This window comes from Phaenicophaeus curvirostris, chromosome 2 (genome assembly GCF_032191515.1).
Source record: "Phaenicophaeus curvirostris isolate KB17595 chromosome 2, BPBGC_Pcur_1.0, whole genome shotgun sequence".
NCBI lineage: Eukaryota > Metazoa > Chordata > Aves > Cuculiformes > Cuculidae > Phaenicophaeus > Phaenicophaeus curvirostris.
This window is the reverse complement of record NC_091393.1, coordinates 115,021,425-115,038,581: the sequence shown is the minus strand read 5'-3', so window position 1 is coordinate 115,038,581 and position 17,157 is coordinate 115,021,425. Positions and strand designations below refer to the sequence as shown.

Genomic DNA, 17,157 nt, shown 5'->3' with positions numbered 1-17,157 from the left:
AATATTTTTGTCAGGATTTGTGTATATTTGAGTTTTTATGTCAGTTAAGCTGTTTCAGAAAAAGGCATGATTTCCCTGCAGGTTGTACCAATCACCAGCTGCTCTAGTAAGATTGTGGAGGTTTTAAATTGATAATAAAAGTTTAAAAGCATTGCATTGAGCTATGATGTACACTTGTTCCAAAGTGTGCCTCTTGATGCATAATAACATTGTTTTCTCAGAATGATGAAAGAAAAAATTATGCAGGAATAATAGTCATAGTAAATCCATCTATAGTAATATAAAGTGCTTTAAAAATTGTAATTAAATGAATTCTTGTTTTTCAATAATACCATAGACATAAAAGAAGAATCTGATCAGTGCTACCATCAGCCTGGTGATATGTGGCCAGAGTTGGAGACATTTAAGAAGATGCCTTTTGATTACACTATCCATGACCCGAAATACGAAGATGCAAGTCTGATTTGTTCAAAGGTTCAGACTATAAACAGTGAAGGTTAGAATTTAAAAGATCTAGCTTGGTGTATATACATATATATTTAGTGGTTTTTAATATGAGAATCCCTTTAAACTTTTAAACAGAGTGAAATTATCAGAATTGCACTTTACTAACTAATAGTGAAAAGATACTTGAAGTTTGCTAGATGAATCACCAGAGTATAAGCCTTATAAATGTTTTATAGAATATTAAATAGGTTGTCTTTCATTAAAGAAGCTCTGATTCTATAGTAAGTTTGTGTGTTTGAATGATCGTCCTGCTCTCTAGCAATGAAGTGACTTATGTAAGTGAAGTTATTTACGTACTTAAAAGTGTTCATAGGTTTATGTTTTAGGTTTTTGTTCAGATTTGGAAAGCATGAGATGTCTATGTCCAGATTTAGATTCCTGCAGTACTGAGGTGAGAATTAGTCCTCTGGATTAGCCAGCTGGACATACACTAGCCCATGGGGCTGGGTAGGATGTACCCAAGTATGTTGGGAGAGCCAACCAACAACGTTTTGAGGCCACTGTATATAATTCTTAAAAGGTGACAACAATTGGTAGAGGTTCGTTGGGGTTGGAAAAAGGAAAATGCCATGCCCTTCTTACACAGGAGAGAAGGACGACTGAAGTAATTACAGCCTAGCCAGCCTACCCTCAGTCCTCAAAACACTTATGGAACAAACTCTCTTGTAAGCCGTGTCCAGACCTGTGAAGGACAGGGAAGTGTTTGGTAGCAGCTACAATGGATCTGTTGTAGGCAAATTGTGATTGGTAATCGTGGTTGCATTTTATGATGCGATTACAAAGGAAGACCAGTGATTTTATCTTCATCTCAGCAAGGCTTTTGTCACTGTCTTCTATGATATCCATATGGACAAAATTGGAGAGAGATGGTTTGGATAGAAGGATTCTAAAGTGGGTGGGAAACTGGCTGGACAACTGAAGTTAAAATGTGATGAGTGGCACAAATCTGACAGACAGCTGGGTAAACCTGGCAATACTCAGAAACTGATAGTGAGGCAAATGCTGTATAAGATTGCCACTAACAACCTGTTCAAAGGGACAGAATGCAATGTCAGCAAGTTCATGGATGATATCAAATTGGAGGAGCGGTCAATATGCAAGAAGGTAGCTCTGCCATTCAGAAAGACCTTGACAGACTGGAGAAATGGGTTGACAGGAACCTCGTATAGTTCAACAAAGGTAAATGCAAGATCTTTCACTTGGAATGGAATAACCCTTTGCAGCTGTACAAGCTTGGGGCCAGCTGTATAGACAGCAACTTTGAGGAAGGCAGCCTGATGATCCTGGTAGTCAACAATTTGAACATAAGTCAGCAGTTCTTCATTAAGCTAATGGATTATTGGACTGACTTACTAAAACTCTAGCAAGCAGGTCAAGTGAAATGATTATGCATGTCACTTGTAAGACATTATCTTGAGTATTCTGTCAGATTTTTAGCTTTTCAGTAAGACATACAGAAGCGAGTCTAGTGGGTAGGCACCAAGAAGGATAGAGGTCTGAAGTATACAATGTACACAGAAAATTGAAGAGAATCAAGTTTTTTTAGTCTGGGGAAGTCTAGAAGAGGCATTTGGTTGCCATCTTCAAACTTCCTAATGGGAACTTATAGACACAAACTATTAAAGATACACAGCATAAGGACAAGAGGCAACATACACAAGTTGCAACACGAGAAATCTAATTGCAATTAGATCGTATGAAAAATATTTCCAGAATAAAAGTGGTCAAACTTTGGAGCAGGTAGCCCAGAGCTCAGCAGGTAGCTCCACTCTCAGTGATTTTCAAAACAGGACAAGGAACAACCTTGAACAATCTGATCTAATGCTGAAAATCTAAGTGAAAAGTTTGGCGAGGTGACATAGCAGAAGTCCTTTTCAGCAGAAGTTACATCTCCTCTTCCTTCAGTCTCACACAAAGGAGAATCTTTTCTTAAATGTAGATATTCACTGAAAAGCAACACTAGATTTACCAAGTTCATTTCACATAGAATAGAATCATAGAATAACCAGGTTGGAAGAGACCGACCGGATCATCGAGTCCAACCATTCCTATCAAACACTAAACCATGCCCCTTAGCACCTTGTCCACCCGCGTCCACATAATCTACTGTGATGTCCATCACAGGATGGAAAATTTCTGTCATAAGACTATTATTTTTTACTGTTTATTACTTTTGCAAGCATTCAGCCAATAATAACAAAAGCAATAATAATAATTTCAATAAAATTATTTGCTTTGCTTACACCTCAGCCTTATGTGGAATCTGTATAGGATTATCATAATCATGAGTTTGTCACAAGAAAATATGGTCTAGGTCTGCATATATGTTACATTTGTTTCTTTTTTTTAATAGAGAGATCAGTGAGCAGGAGACAGGAGGATATGTATACACGTCGTCAAACAACTAGGATGAGGTTGTCCAAGTATGCAGCATATAACACCTACCATCACTGTGAACAGTGTCATCAGTATATGGGTTTTAATCCCAGGTACCAGGTAAAGATTTCCAGATAACAATCTGCAGATCAGAATCTGAAACAGACAACCCAAATACAGTTTTGTGTACATTCACTCTATTTTAATTGGAAGCTTTATGTATGTGTTAAAAACTGCTGATTTACAGATTTTCTTTTTTCCTGAGGTTTGCTTGCTTTGACCAGATAGGTCTGGGGATGTCAGAGGACTGATCCTTGCCTCATTTACATTAGTTTATTCAGTGCTGTGATCTGCCTCCTACATCTATACTGCCACTTAAAAGTACTTTCAAAGTAAATTTTTCCCACCAGTACTTGCTTACTTTTTCACCCGAGTAACTGTAAAAGATGCTACTTCTGGTATAGTAATCCAGCATCGAGTGTGTGACATACAGACTGTTATTACTCAGAGAAACCCTCCAATTTCTTGTCCATTGGAATGGGAGAAAGAAGGTTATTAACAATGCAAATACTCTTTTTTTCTGTCATTATTTCTGAAAACTGAGAGTGGACTGTAAGTATTGGTACCATCTGCAAGACAAAGTTGAAACAATGGTTCCAAAAAAGGAAATAATTTATTATTTATTTACTTAGTGTGTGCTATAGCCTAGGGGCCATTGTTTAACATTGAGTGAATCGTGAAGTAAAATCTAATGCAATACAGTAAGTGATTGTTTGGTAATGTTATAAATGTGTATTAGCTACACTGAAACCTTGCAGTTTGTCTCTAACCACTGGAATTATCCTATATTTTTTCCCATTCCCAGATTTATGAGTCTACTCTGCATGCATTTGCCTTTTCCTATTCTATGCTGGGAGAAGAGATCCAGCTGCATTTTATCATTCCGAAATCAAAGGAGCATCATTTTGTCTTTAGCCAACCAGGAAGGCAACTGGAAAGCATGAGGCTACCACTAGTCACAGATAAGGTAGACGGATATTTATATTTATGGCCATATATGGGAGACACCACCAAGTTTCAAATTTGTTGAACTAGGATTCTTTACACTTCTGGTCCTAATGTCAAGAAGTAATGAGGATGTCCTGATACTAAGCTTGCTGTTTCTTTTGCTCATTATCAAGCTTGATCCTTTGATATAAACACACCTACTTTGAGGATTTGACAAAATGATTTATTCTTCCTTCTCCTTTTTTTTTCTGTGTGCTTGCCCCAAAATCTTTCTGCAAGCTTGTGATGTGCTGTAGGATGTAGAACTGGATTATTAAATCATTATATAATAAATTTTTTTTTAATCCACTTTATATTCCCTTGTGTGAACTCTACTGGTATCTGGAGTACTTAATTATGAAGACTTTGGAGAGTCTCCATAAAGAGGCACACTTTCATTCTGGGTTCTTAGTAACCTTAGTAGTAATCAGGCTAAAATCAGTTGCCCAGACTAGAACAGTCCTCGATATCTGTAGAAACAAGGCTCTCAGAAGCTGTACTACCCATCTTAGAAGCACCTAGTGAGTTTCAATGCATTAAAGATTGGGTGATAGCCAATCAGAAGGGCTGTACTACAGTTTAGGACTAATATGTTTCTTACCATCTTAGGTCATATGGGCCTAAGTTCTTTCACAGATCTAGTCACAAGGTCCTTGTGCACTTGGCAGGTCATGGTTAGCATCCTATCCATCCCACCACACTCTTATCAGTTGAATAAGCTAAATGATAGAGTTTTCTTTTTCCCAGCTTTTACATAATTTGCTTATTTTACTATTAAGTTGATATAAAATTTAGCAGTTTGTCCAGTGTCAGTGAAGCTGATTTATTCTTCTGAAGGATCTGGTTCTCCTTTTTTCACACATCCTGCAGTCTAATAAAGAAACTCACACTTCTTTTTATTTACAGAGTGAAGATTATATAAAAAGCCCCACTTTTACTCCCACCACCGGTCGTCATGAACATGGACTTTTCAATTTATATCATGCAATGGATGGAGCCAGTCATTTGCATGTTTTAGTTGTCAAGGAGTACGAAATGGCCATATATAAGAAGTATTGGCCCAACCACATCATGCTTGTTCTTCCAAGCATTTTCAACAGTGCAGGAGTAGGTAAGCATAAGAAAACGTTCTAACAAATGTGGACACACGACTTGGGCCCTTGAGGTGTTTTTACTTAACAGTGAAATGCAGACACACACCTTGTAGCTAGCATATCTGATCTGGTAATCGGAATTCTTTTTGAAGACAGTGTGTCACAGCTGAAGATGCAATTCACTTAATCCAGGTAACCTAAAACAAGCTAGGTATATTGCACCCTGGAAATACTTACTCTCTTCCACTGATTTTAAAGGGAGCCGAGGGTGTTAACTCAGATGGAGTTCCCTACTCTGTTTCCTTGTGGACATCATTCATGTACATGAATGCACTGATAAGGAGCATCTCTTAGGTACGTTCTGCTATTATAGTATCTGTGAAATATTCAGCACTTTGCTTTTACTGCTGATACAACAGCAGTAGTGACAAGCATTCAAAATAGATCATCGAGTGAAATTGTTCCTGTTATTCAGCTGGTCTATCAACATCTCTATGTGTTTGCACATAGAGGTACAAGTCAAGCCAAATATCTGGCAAGTTAAAAGAATCAGTCTCTAAACTCTTAAGACACTAACAAATCTTAACCACAGAAGTCAGGCTTCTGGGGAGTGTTAGGGTGTTAAAATCTTCAGAGTGATTCATACCCAGGCGTGCAGGAATATTCACTTCAAAAGGCTTCCAAGTTAAAAGCAAACAATTTCTGCCCCTACTTTTAATCTGATGGTTTATGTCTTTGCTTTCAGGTGCTGCACACTTCCTGATAAAAGAGTTGTCTTATCATAACTTGGAGCTTGAACGAAATCGGCAGGAGGAGCTGGGGATAAAACCCCAGGATATTTGGCCTTTCATCGTCATTTCAGATGACTCCTGTGTTATGTGGAATGCAGTAGAAGTTGATTGTTCAGGAGACAGGAAAAGGTAAATACAGTAATTTGTGCTTTTTCAGCTGATCTCTTTTAATCTTTCACTGCATATCAGTTTTGCAATTACATTTGATGTACTACAACTTTAACCCTGTACTACAACCATTATCCTGTACAAGCAGAGAATAATATTTGCCTAACAAGAGAATTATTTTCCTTAGGTGTCTGCCTTTGCATAGCACATACTTCAGTGCCTGTTTTCTATTCCTGTCCCTTGAGGATTTACACGCCCCACAGCCCTTACTGTATAGCTTGACTCTGGTTCAAACTGCAGATTTCAGACTCTGTAAACAGTCTCTGATACTGTTTGGGTATGGGTACTCACGTGTACATTTTTAACAGGATTTTTCTAAAGGAAGTTAAAAGATGTTTCTGTGCAAATTGTGCAACTGTTTTTTGCTGGCCCTTGTGTCAGTCCCAGTCTCTATGGCTCCTTTATTAGCTCCCCGAATCCCCTAACAAGTATTTTTGTTTTCATTACTTCAGAATATTGTTTATACTAGATATTTTTGTCTATTCCCAGAATGGTGCTATGCAGGATTTACAGCAAACCTTCAAAGAGAAGTAAGCTCAGTGATAAATGAGATATATGGACTCTAGGGGTGGGTTAGGAGAGTCATATGCTTTACACTTAATTTATGGCACAAAGTCAGCAACCACACCAGAGTAACATTAACCAAGTAGCTTCAAAAGTTTACATATATGAGTGAATATTTTGAAAGATCCAGACTAAGTTTCAGATCTGTCATACCAATCCCTACCATATAAGCACCAGTTAATTGTAGATTTGGATTAATATGAGAGACAAAAAGTTGCAGTAAAGTAAGACAACACTGAAGTTATCTACCTGATACTCATAACTGCTTTTGACAGTTAAGAATTGCTCTTCAGCTGAATGAGATTCTGAATATTCTCTATTTGCTTTAAATATTGTTTACTTTAAAATTAATAAACTTTTGTAATTATTTTAGTGACTATACGTGGACTGAAAGGAACGTTTCCTTGAAGCAAATTCTGCAACATGTTGAAGGAACTCCCAATGTCACGCACTATGCGTTAATTGGGATGAGGAAATGGTCCAGTAAAACAAACAGCACTGAAATCAATGAACCATTCTCCTGCTGCCATGTGCATGATTTCATTATGCTGAATGTTGATCTGACACAGAATGTACAGTACAATCAGAACAGGTAAGTGAATCAGTCGCATCTTTCACCATAGACAATAAACCAAATAAAGGAAGTTTTACAGAAGCTCTAGGTGGCTTTTTGGGTGGGCTGGGGCTCAGAGTAACCTGATCTAGTTAAAGATATCCCTGCTCACTGCAGTGAAGTTGAACGAGATGACCTTTAAAGGTCACTTCCAACCCGAGCTATTCTACGATTCCTGATTATTTCTATCATCACCAGCCTGACATTTTAAAAGATTATGTTAAACTTGCTGCCATGCATGCCCTAGTAAAGAACTGTGATCCCAGGTGGTCTAACTTATGAAGGGCTAATGAAGAGAACAACAATAAAGCAAAATGATATGAGTACAGGCGGTGATGTTAAAATGTCAGGAATGCCAGATCACACCACCCGTTTCCTGCCTGTGTCTTTTAACTGTGTGTGGCTCACCATAATCCTCTCTGTGGGTGCTGTTGAGCCTGAAGTATTTTATGGCATTCCATGCCTGGGCTCGCAAGGAAAAAAGTACATTTTATAACACAGACACACTGTCAGTCAGGGATACCAAATATCCATGTAAATATTACTGAGATCAAAGAAAACTTTTAAAAAGCTATGATTAAATGTCATGTGTCTTACTGATGTCGACTATTGCAGAAATTGCTAAGATTTCTTAATTCCAAACTCCGGATGTTAATCCAATGGTTCTGCACACCATCTTGTTTTCTGTGTAAGATATACATTCAAATGGAGAACTAAGCCTGATTTTTCCAAAGGGCAGAGTGTTTGAATTTATTCAGCTTTTCAAGTTTAGCTTTTATGCTGTTCCATCTTATTTTTAAAATGGGTGAAATTTAGCTCATTTTGCTTAATTTATTCCTGTGTCTCTGCAGTTCTCTTCATATAATTTTTGTCTCTAATGTAAAATGACATTATTTCTGTAGAGAAACGTCAAAAAAATTACTGGATGTTCATATTCTAAGGGAAAAATGAGTAGTACATGCAAGAAGATGGGGCCAGACTCTTCTCAACAGGGCCCAGTGACAGGACAAGGGACAATGGGTGCAAAATGGAACGCATGAGGTTGCCCTTAATATGAGAAAAAACTTCTTTACTGTGAGGATAATGGAGCATTGGAACAGGCTGCCCAGGGAGGTTGTGGAGTCTCCTTCTCTGGAGATATTCAAAGTCTGCCTGGACACATTTCTGTGCAACCTTCTGTAGGTGAACTTACTTCAGCAGGGGGATCGGACTAGCTGGTCCCCAGAGGTCCCTTCCAACTATGACTGTTCTGTGATTTTGTAATGTGACAAATCCAATGTAGGGCCTCATCCATTTCCTTGGAAGTCAAAGGAATTCATTTCCTTGAACTTATTTGATGTAGTAGCATATGTAGCTAGTTTCTGTTACTGCATTATTGTAGTAAATGGCAAAGAAAATATTTTAAACCCTAGGTCTGTTCCCTAGCAGTTTAGTAGCTTTTTCCTTCTACTTTCCTCTGTGTTTCTGGTTCTTTCTTTCCCTAAGTGGTTCCCTCTCTCATTCTGATGTTCTTGAACTCATTCTAGACGAGTTTCTTACTACAAAGGTAAAGCCACTTTCCCTGACTGATAGGCGCTGGTGTAGAGTCAATATATTTGTCACGTGTCCTTTTTGCTGTGCTGATCAAAGACCCTGAGCCTTGTATTTCTTAGTGTGTGATAAGAAACATTCTTCTGAACTGCTGTGATTTTAATCTTTACAGATTTACATGTGATGATGTTGACTTCAACTTGCGCGTCCACAGTGCTGGCCTTCTCATCTGTCGGTTCAATCACTTCAGTGTCATGAAAAAACAAATTGCCGTAGGAGGACAGCGATCCTTCCACATTAAGTCTAAGGTGGGAACTGAGACCTCTGTTTCATTCTTTTTAAAATTCTGTTTTCCTTTCTTGTATTCTGTAACCAGGAGAGCTGAGGTATTTTGGTGCATCACTAGTTCCCAGTAAGGGGGTATGTCTGCCATGTGGTTGGGTTTTTTTTCATTTCTTCCTGAAATACACAATATTCTTGGCATAAATACACCTTTCCTTAATAATTTTCCTTTAAAACTCATAAAAACACCTCAAGTGTCTCTTGACAATCCAAGTAACCATTCACTGTGAGTTTTTTATCTACAGCTATTGAATTGCTTATCTTCATGTGATTTCATATGTAGAAGTACTTTGAGTTCAAAGAAGAAACCTCAAAGACTCTGTAAAGAGAAAGATAATTTTGTGAAACTCTGATACATTTTTGGTAGCAGAGATTTTTGGCTGGATGACTTTACTGCTTATATATGTCTTAGATTTATAGGATTGAGATATTTTATACATCTCAAAATTCAGATAACTACAACTTTATTAATCAGGATTCATCTGTACCAGAAATATTTTTTCCTCATAGGTATCTGACACTCCAGTTTCAATCTGTCCTGCTCAGTACATTTGTGCTCCAGACAGCAAGCATACCTTCTTGGCAGCACCTGCTCAGTTGCTTCTTGAAAAATACCTCCAGTATCACAGCCATCGCTTCTTCCCTCTCTCACTGAAGAATTATAGCCATCCTGTGCTCTCTGTGGACTGTTACCTAAACCTAGGACCACAGGTACTGGAGAAAATATCCTTCAAGCAGCTCTAAAAATTTATAGACTATGTTTTGGATGAGGTTATTGATACATTCTATAATAACAGTTAGACAGTCTTTGAAGAATCAGGTATTAGTTCCCTATAACATTTAAATCAAGTTCTTAGTCCCATAGAGATATTAGAGACTACAAATAAAGTACATGGAGAATAATACAGGAACAATCCTATATACTAATGTAGTCTGTGAATTGTATTAGATTCTGAGCTAACACAGAGGACATTTTTCTTTAAGAAGTGCTTGCTCAGTCTGCTGTAAATTGGCCCTTCCTACAGCAAATTTCTTCCACAAGAACATTTTACAAATACTAGCTAGACCTTAGAAAGCAATTAAAAATACAAATGTTTTGTTTCACTTTTGACTGACAAGCTGAGGCAAAGAAGAAAATACCTAGAAAACAATCAGAATGGGAGAGGGTTGCTGGCTTTCTCTGATGACTTTGGATCTAAAGTCAAGGTTATACTTAAACTCAAATGGAGGGCAGTTAGGAGTGTGATACTAAGGTGGTGTTGTTCAGGAGAGAGTAGTTGTTTTTGCCCTTCCACCTGATCCATATACTAAATTTAATTCAGCATTGCTGGATTTACTAAACTTCTTTATCAAACCAGCTGTGCAATGACCTTCCCATATATGCTGCTCTTAGAACATTTCTAGCTATATCATTGAATTTCCTTTCTGGCCGAGCTCTTACAGGTCTAAGTTTCCACCATGTTTGGAAAAACAAACTCTGTGGAAGGCCATTGTACCGTTGCTGTGTTCATCCATTGCATCCTTTCATTTCTAAAGAGTTCTCTTCATGTCCAGCTGCACAGTTACTATATTTACTCCTGTGTAGATAAACTGTGCTGAGCAGATCACAGCATTGTGGTTGTAGGGAGCTATTGTTACTGCAGCTTCAAATACTCTGTCATATTTAAACCTCATGATAATAATAGTAATGAATATTAAGGACTAATACATGAATAGTATGAATAGTGCTTTTATGTAGATTTTTAACAAGTAGAGAAATGTTTAGGAAGGAACTGTAAAGATCACAATGTTTGCAGTTGGAAAACAAGTCTGAATTTGAATCAAATCCAAATCCTGAAAACTTGACATCAAGCCTTAGCTTTATATGGAAGATTGAAAAATGTTAATTTTTTTTCTCTTCTCTCAATCAGATTGCAGTTTGCTATGTGAGCTCTCGGCCTCACTCTCTGAATATCAGCTCCTCTGGGTTGACATTCAGTGGTCTCCTCCTATACCTCTGTGACTCCTTTGTCGTAGCTAGCTTTTTGAAGAAGTTTCATTTTCTTAAAGGTGAGCTACAATAATTTTGTTACAGAGAATTATATGAGCTGGTCTCTTGGAACCTGGGGAAAAATGCATTTTATATGAATATATAAACACATATATAAGTATATAGAATCACCAGGTTGGAAGAGACCCACTGGATCATCGAGTCCAAACGTTCCTATCAAACACTAAACCATGCCCCTCAGTGTCTCTCTGTATGTATTCATATTAGCCTTTTTATATCCCACCTATGTTTGATGTTTGATCATTCATGCTGTCTCTGTACTGTAATAAACTGGTAGATAGCGGTGCTAGAAATTATGCAGATTTCTAAGTGAGGAGCAATGTTGTATCTACATCATTATACCTATTGCACATGCATAACTCCTTACTTTATGTTTGGAAACGGAGTGTTTAAGATTTATGTATGAAGCATAAATATTATTGTGTTCTTGCAGGTTTTCTAATTTTCAATACAAAATGAGGAATGAACAAGGAAAATCTATTTACTATCTTTGGAAATTGAAGCTGGCTCATTTAAAATGTATTCCTAATAATCAGTTTCTCCATGTAGTTCTTATAACAGTGGATAGCAGTAAGTTCCCTAGATAGAGAACTTCCATTATATTGCAGCCAGTCACTGCAGACTTCTTTAAGATTGTTCTGCTAGTATCTTAGGCATTCAGTGCTCAGTGGATTTTCTTTATTCACAGCTATAATTGTCACTGGAGAGAGAACACTGTGGCAAATGCATTCTTGAAACAGGCCGAGTTTTATTAACCACTGTGTTCTTCGTTACAGTTAATACAATTCTATGTAGGTATGTGTAGCAAAGTGCGAACTGGGATAAACAGTAATTTTACCTGCACAAGCCACTGAAACCAAGTGCCAGTATCTGTGCTCACTCTGGAGCAGTGTTCACATTTCAGTCAGCCTGGAGTTTCTCTAAAAAGGCTATGAGAGTAACTGCAAATTAAAGCAGTGCTTTTGTACTGCATATTTTTAAGTGACCAGAGGCTATCAGTCAGTTTTATTTTGCATAAGCCAGACAATTTTTATAGTGTGTAGCACAAAATGTATTTGATTTGGGATTTCTCCATCTCCCTTGGCAGTCAATTTGATTTTCTAACTCACCACATGAGTATTAAAGACCACATGACTGTCTGTCTTGTTTCTTTTTATTATATTCTCAGGGTTTTTTTGTCTCAGGCATTTCCACTTACTGCACCATCTCATTCAGTTTATTGAATGTTGGCATGGTAATTATTTCCTGTTAATTGAACACTTTTCTCAGAAACCAGGAAATCATCTATTCAAGTTAAAATGGTATCAGCAAGCCAGTCAAGGCAGTTGATACTGTTTACTAAAATATGATATTTCTTTGCAATTCTGGATTTGCCTGTGTCTGCAGCCATACAGACCTCTTTCCCAGCACATTACCAATCTGGATGACGCTGAAGTTTGTGATTAGTTTTAAGGACATATTTAGACCACGCATGGTTAACTAAGCACAAAGAGCTGTCAGCCATCATGGTGATTGACTTGTGGTGTTTTCAGTCGACAAGGTAATGAGCAGTAGGGCTGGAATAGTAATGAATGTAGAGCTTTATCTTGTTTTCTGCCAGGACCCATCACCACCTCCTGAGACCTGATAGTCGTATCCTTCCTTACCCTAAAGAATGGGGAATGTATTATTAGTCCTGTTTACTAGATGGATACTCGATTCCTCAAGCTACACAAGAAGATCCTGATAAACAGGGAGCTGAACATAGCTCTTCTCAATCCTACTTGAATGTCATAATTTTTCTCCCAAGCACATTTGTAACTCCTATTGTGAACGTGATGGATTTCTGCGTGCTAAGGGGTGTTGGGAGGTGGGTGATCTGAGAACAAAAGGGATACTCACATGGGTTTCTTTTTAACTGTTTGCTTAGGTGCCACCCTGTGTGTCATTTGCCAGGATCGCAATTCTCTGCGCCAGACTGTGGTCCGGTTAGAACTGGAAGATGAATGGCAGTTCCGACTGCGGGATGAATTCCAGACTGCCAATGCAAAAGAGGATAGACCGCTTTTCTTCCTGACTGGACGACATATTTAATTGAAAGGAGACACATTTCCTAGCAACAAGAGACTAATTGCCACCATCTCATGAAATTACTTTTGAGAATCTCTGCTGTCTGAACAGAAACAGGACTGTTTTCCATTGTTTATCAGAATGATATCTAATCAGACAATTCGTGCTCACATTTCCAAGCACAGAAGTGACTTTTCTAATGTACTTGTCTGATGGAAGTCATTCCTAATTCCTGGGAGAGATGCAGAAACTTACTTCTCTCCATGGCGGAAATAATTTTGGATCAGAGGGGAGTTCAATGAGTGCACTTGTTCTGTGACAAAAAAGACCAAATGCAAGTTCATAAGTAAGAGTTTTAGAAAACTTTTTGTACATTCCAGAAATAGCAAATGTAAATTAGGAGCAGATTTTGTTTGACAAGTCTTATTTATCTAACAGTTGGCACAAAGCAATAGGAATTGTTACAGTTCTGTAGTATGTGGCTACTGATTGATCCAGGTAGGCTTTTTATATGAAGATTTGTAAAGTATATTTCTTAAACAGTAGGAACTCAGTTGGAGCCTTAATTTTTGGAACAGGTGCCACACTGGATAGTTTTACCATACAGGACACTTGGGATAGAAGCATAATTATATATCTGGTTTTGTTAGCATAAGGAAGAGCTCAAGAAAGTAGATATTAAAATAAGATCTGAACATTTAGACCTGAAACTGAAATTTCCTTGACTAACTGAAGAGACCAAACGGACTTACCTGTAAGTGACTTATTACTTCTAGAACAGTGGTGTTTGAAGTGTTGCACTGGCTACAGACTTCAGGCTGGGCCCAGGGCACTTGAGGCAGTGGATGAGATGGTTCTGAAACACTCCTAATACACTTTCTGGGGATATTTTCTTGCCAAGATGCTTCGAAAGAGTAAGAAAACGGAGACTACTTGTCTGAGAAATTCAGGTGGAAATGTAAAAATGAATTCTGGAATAGCATCAGGCATCACAATATTCTGTGCGCTCTTAATGTGAAGTCAGTGGTCATGGTCTTTGTCTAGGTTTTTGGAAGTCTTTTCTGAGTTGCAAACTTATGTTTGTCTTTATGGAATTAGTGTTAACTTCATTCAATTCAGGTGCAGGAAGGATGAATATAGACATTGTCCAAAGATATCTAATACTGGGGCAGTCCTTTCTCGCTGCATAAATCAATGGAAGCATTGTTGATTTTATATTGATGACATGCCATTAGGTGGCTGAGACTATTACAGTACTGGCCTTGAAATGCAGACATCAGTATGACTGTGCCAAAGAGCTAATTTAGGTTCATTTACAGGGGCAAGGTAAGTTCTGTAAGTCTGAGAAAGTTAGATCACTATTTACAAGATAACTGCTAGAAATCAGTGTGTTTCTGTATTTCATTGTCCTTGTTTCAGAGTGAGAATTCGCTTTGTTTAAATTTTGGAAAGGCAGACAGGCATTGTCATGTGTAAATAGTATTACCTGTTTGGTTTTCACCAGTTAATTAGTTATTTTAAACTTTTTAAATGAAGTATGGCTTTCCTTTCTAATTGATCCTTTAGAAATAAAGTTCATGCTGCATCTGTCTTGGTGAAACGCAGGACAGTCAGGTATGTTTTTGTAGGGAAAAAAATGACTGAAAGAGCTAATATAATTAAGGAATTCTCTGAACTGATCAAGGGAAAATACAGTACTGCTTAATGGCCTAAGGCACAATGCAGCTTCAAAGGTATAAGAGTTCTTACAACAACTCAGAACTAAAGATGGTAGGTTGAAGTTTCCTTCCTGTAACCAAACGCTTAAACAAGTTATACCAAGTGTCTGTAAACCTTCCTTGTGTGTTTGACCTGAGATTTGCTTTGCAGGTCTTTAGATATCCATTTTCTCCAAGAAACTGAAAAAAGCCTAAAGTATATAATATTAAATAAATAAAAATTAAAAAAAATCACGTACTTTCTTAATGTTCTCTTTTGCCACAGTCTTCAAAATTTTGACAAAATGCAACTGCTAGTGGGCTGAAGCCATCATATTCCTGAGGGGCATTTCACTGTTAAGCTTTTTCCTCCCTGAATTACCTACCTTACCTACCTGTCTACAGGATAAGGGTCTCAGGACCTGGCCTCACTACATATGTCTATTGTGTGACTAAGTGCAATCATTCTCTGTCATGGAGTGCCTACATAAGCAATCATATATATGGTGAAATTTGCTTGCACAACCCATTGTCTGATGGAACACATCCTATTATAAGGCCAAATATGCACTTACTGTGTGACCAAAATGAAGCTACTTCCCATCATACAACCAGCTATGTATCCAACATGGTAGAAAAATATGGCATTTTGTTCGCATGATGCCAAATAGTAATGGTGGATCAGTCAGGAAGAGCTGCTCTCCAGAGCTCTATCCAAAAGTTTCTTTGTCCCTGACCTAGTTTACAAGCTAAGCTCCCTCAGTCTGTAAGCTTTCAGGGAGAGGGACGATGCAGGTCTTGCATACAATGAGGACACAACAAGGTGATACAGTAATACAAATAAATAATAGTGATCAATGAAAACAATTCGGCTTGAGTGGGATTGGCATCCGGTGCTGCAACTTCTTTGTGCTGTAGTTGTTTACCATAGGTGCACATTCTGGGCTGGGAACCCAGGTCCTGTCTCCACCCTTCTCTTCTCTTGCCTTTTCTGGGATGGACTTACTGGCTTTCAGTCCTGGTGACCTTTAAGAGACAACTTGGCCCATGCCTATTATGTGCACAAATCTATTAGTCTTTCCTTTCTGACTCTGGATGTAGCAAGTAGAGCTCTCCATCACACAAATTGACTTGATAATGTAGTAGCAAGCATACCTTTACAGACCTTTTACAGCCTCTGCCTTTTGTGGTGCCTTCCATGCTTACTGGTTTGGTCATCCACTATTATCACCTGCAGAGAGTATTGCTAGCCTGTTCTGTACTATGTGTCACTGGGTGAAGGATTTTATGATTCAGCTTCTGCAAAAGACAGTATCCAAATATAGAGAAGGTTACTGGGAAGGTGACATTATTTTCCTTTTTACCATCCTCTCTCCACTGTCAAAGCACTCTTCACAAGCACTTCAGCACTAATGTCTGGTATCTAATCATCTGGGCCTTGCGGATGATTTGAACACCAGAGTATGTAAGGGGTTTCATCCTTCCCTAGCAAGTGCCTCCCATTTTGATATGGAATGTAGAGATCTTGGCTCCTACTCTGCATCTAAAAGCAACTGCTAAATATTGCTGGAGAGGGGGCTGCTTTTCAAAGGCCGTATCTGTGACACTCTGTGGTGAAATGTGTCACTCACACAAGAGGAAAGAGATGCAAGTAAAAGACAAACCAGCCAAAGAAGGGTCAGAGGAAATCAGGATTTCCACAGCAAGGGGAATTCAGGTGGGTGGTGTGAGCACCTGGCTCAACTGGCCCCAGCCATCTGCCACGGGCTGCTGCGCTGGGCTGGCTGTGGGGCTTGGCAGTGGCTCACAAGAATTACTTCTTCCTGAGGTCTCTTCTTGTTGCAGAAACGACCATGCCAGAGCTGTTTCTCTGAGTGGTAACACATTGCAATTATCTTAGTGACCAACCTCTGCTTGCATCGATCGGCCACGTGCTGCTCACCAGTGAGCGTAGCCCTGCGCCCTGGCGCTCCACAGCCTTTCAGCACACCACACACAATCACCCACTCTGCCTTTATTCTCCCACCAGAGTCCTCCATTCACACATCATCCTCTACCCCTCAGAAACCAGCCTTAGTATTTGGTCAGCTGTCACTGAAATACAGTGGCTATGTTGGTGTGAAATAATATCCATATTCTTTTCTTGTTTCCTACTTCCTGAAGGATGCAGCTCTTTGATGAAAAGAAAAGCTAGCCCCATATATCCTCTGCCTGTTGACTGCCTTCTACCCCTAATCTCTACTCCATTCTTAACCTAGAGCAATACTTAGTGGTTCTGGTCATTTGTAAATGTCTTTATGACATTTCCAGTCCTGTTTTGGCATTCCTC

At 38.5% G+C, this 17,157-nt stretch overlaps 1 protein-coding gene across 3 annotated transcripts in view; it reads left to right on the top strand.

Moving 5' to 3' along the window:
* GREB1 (growth regulating estrogen receptor binding 1) overlaps positions 1-17,157 on the top strand; it is a 273,114-nt gene that overhangs the window by 49,074 nt on the left and 206,883 nt on the right. For 2 of the 3 annotated variants that reach the window (XM_069850500.1, XM_069850499.1), the window contains exons 24-33: positions 338-496; positions 2,861-3,003; positions 3,749-3,910; positions 4,837-5,041; positions 5,770-5,944; positions 6,921-7,139; positions 8,863-8,998; positions 9,543-9,743; positions 10,943-11,081; positions 12,992-13,914. In XM_069850500.1, coding sequence (XP_069706601.1) covers positions 338-496; positions 2,861-3,003; positions 3,749-3,910; positions 4,837-5,041; positions 5,770-5,944; positions 6,921-7,139; positions 8,863-8,998; positions 9,543-9,743; positions 10,943-11,081; positions 12,992-13,155 — 1,703 coding nt within the window. In that variant the 3' untranslated portion in view covers positions 13,156-13,914. Of the gene's footprint in view, positions 1-337; positions 497-2,860; positions 3,004-3,748; positions 3,911-4,836; positions 5,042-5,769; positions 5,945-6,920; positions 7,140-8,862; positions 8,999-9,542; positions 9,744-10,942; positions 11,082-12,991; positions 13,915-17,157 lie in introns of those variants that run through there. The other variant, XR_011336827.1, reaches the window with a different exon arrangement.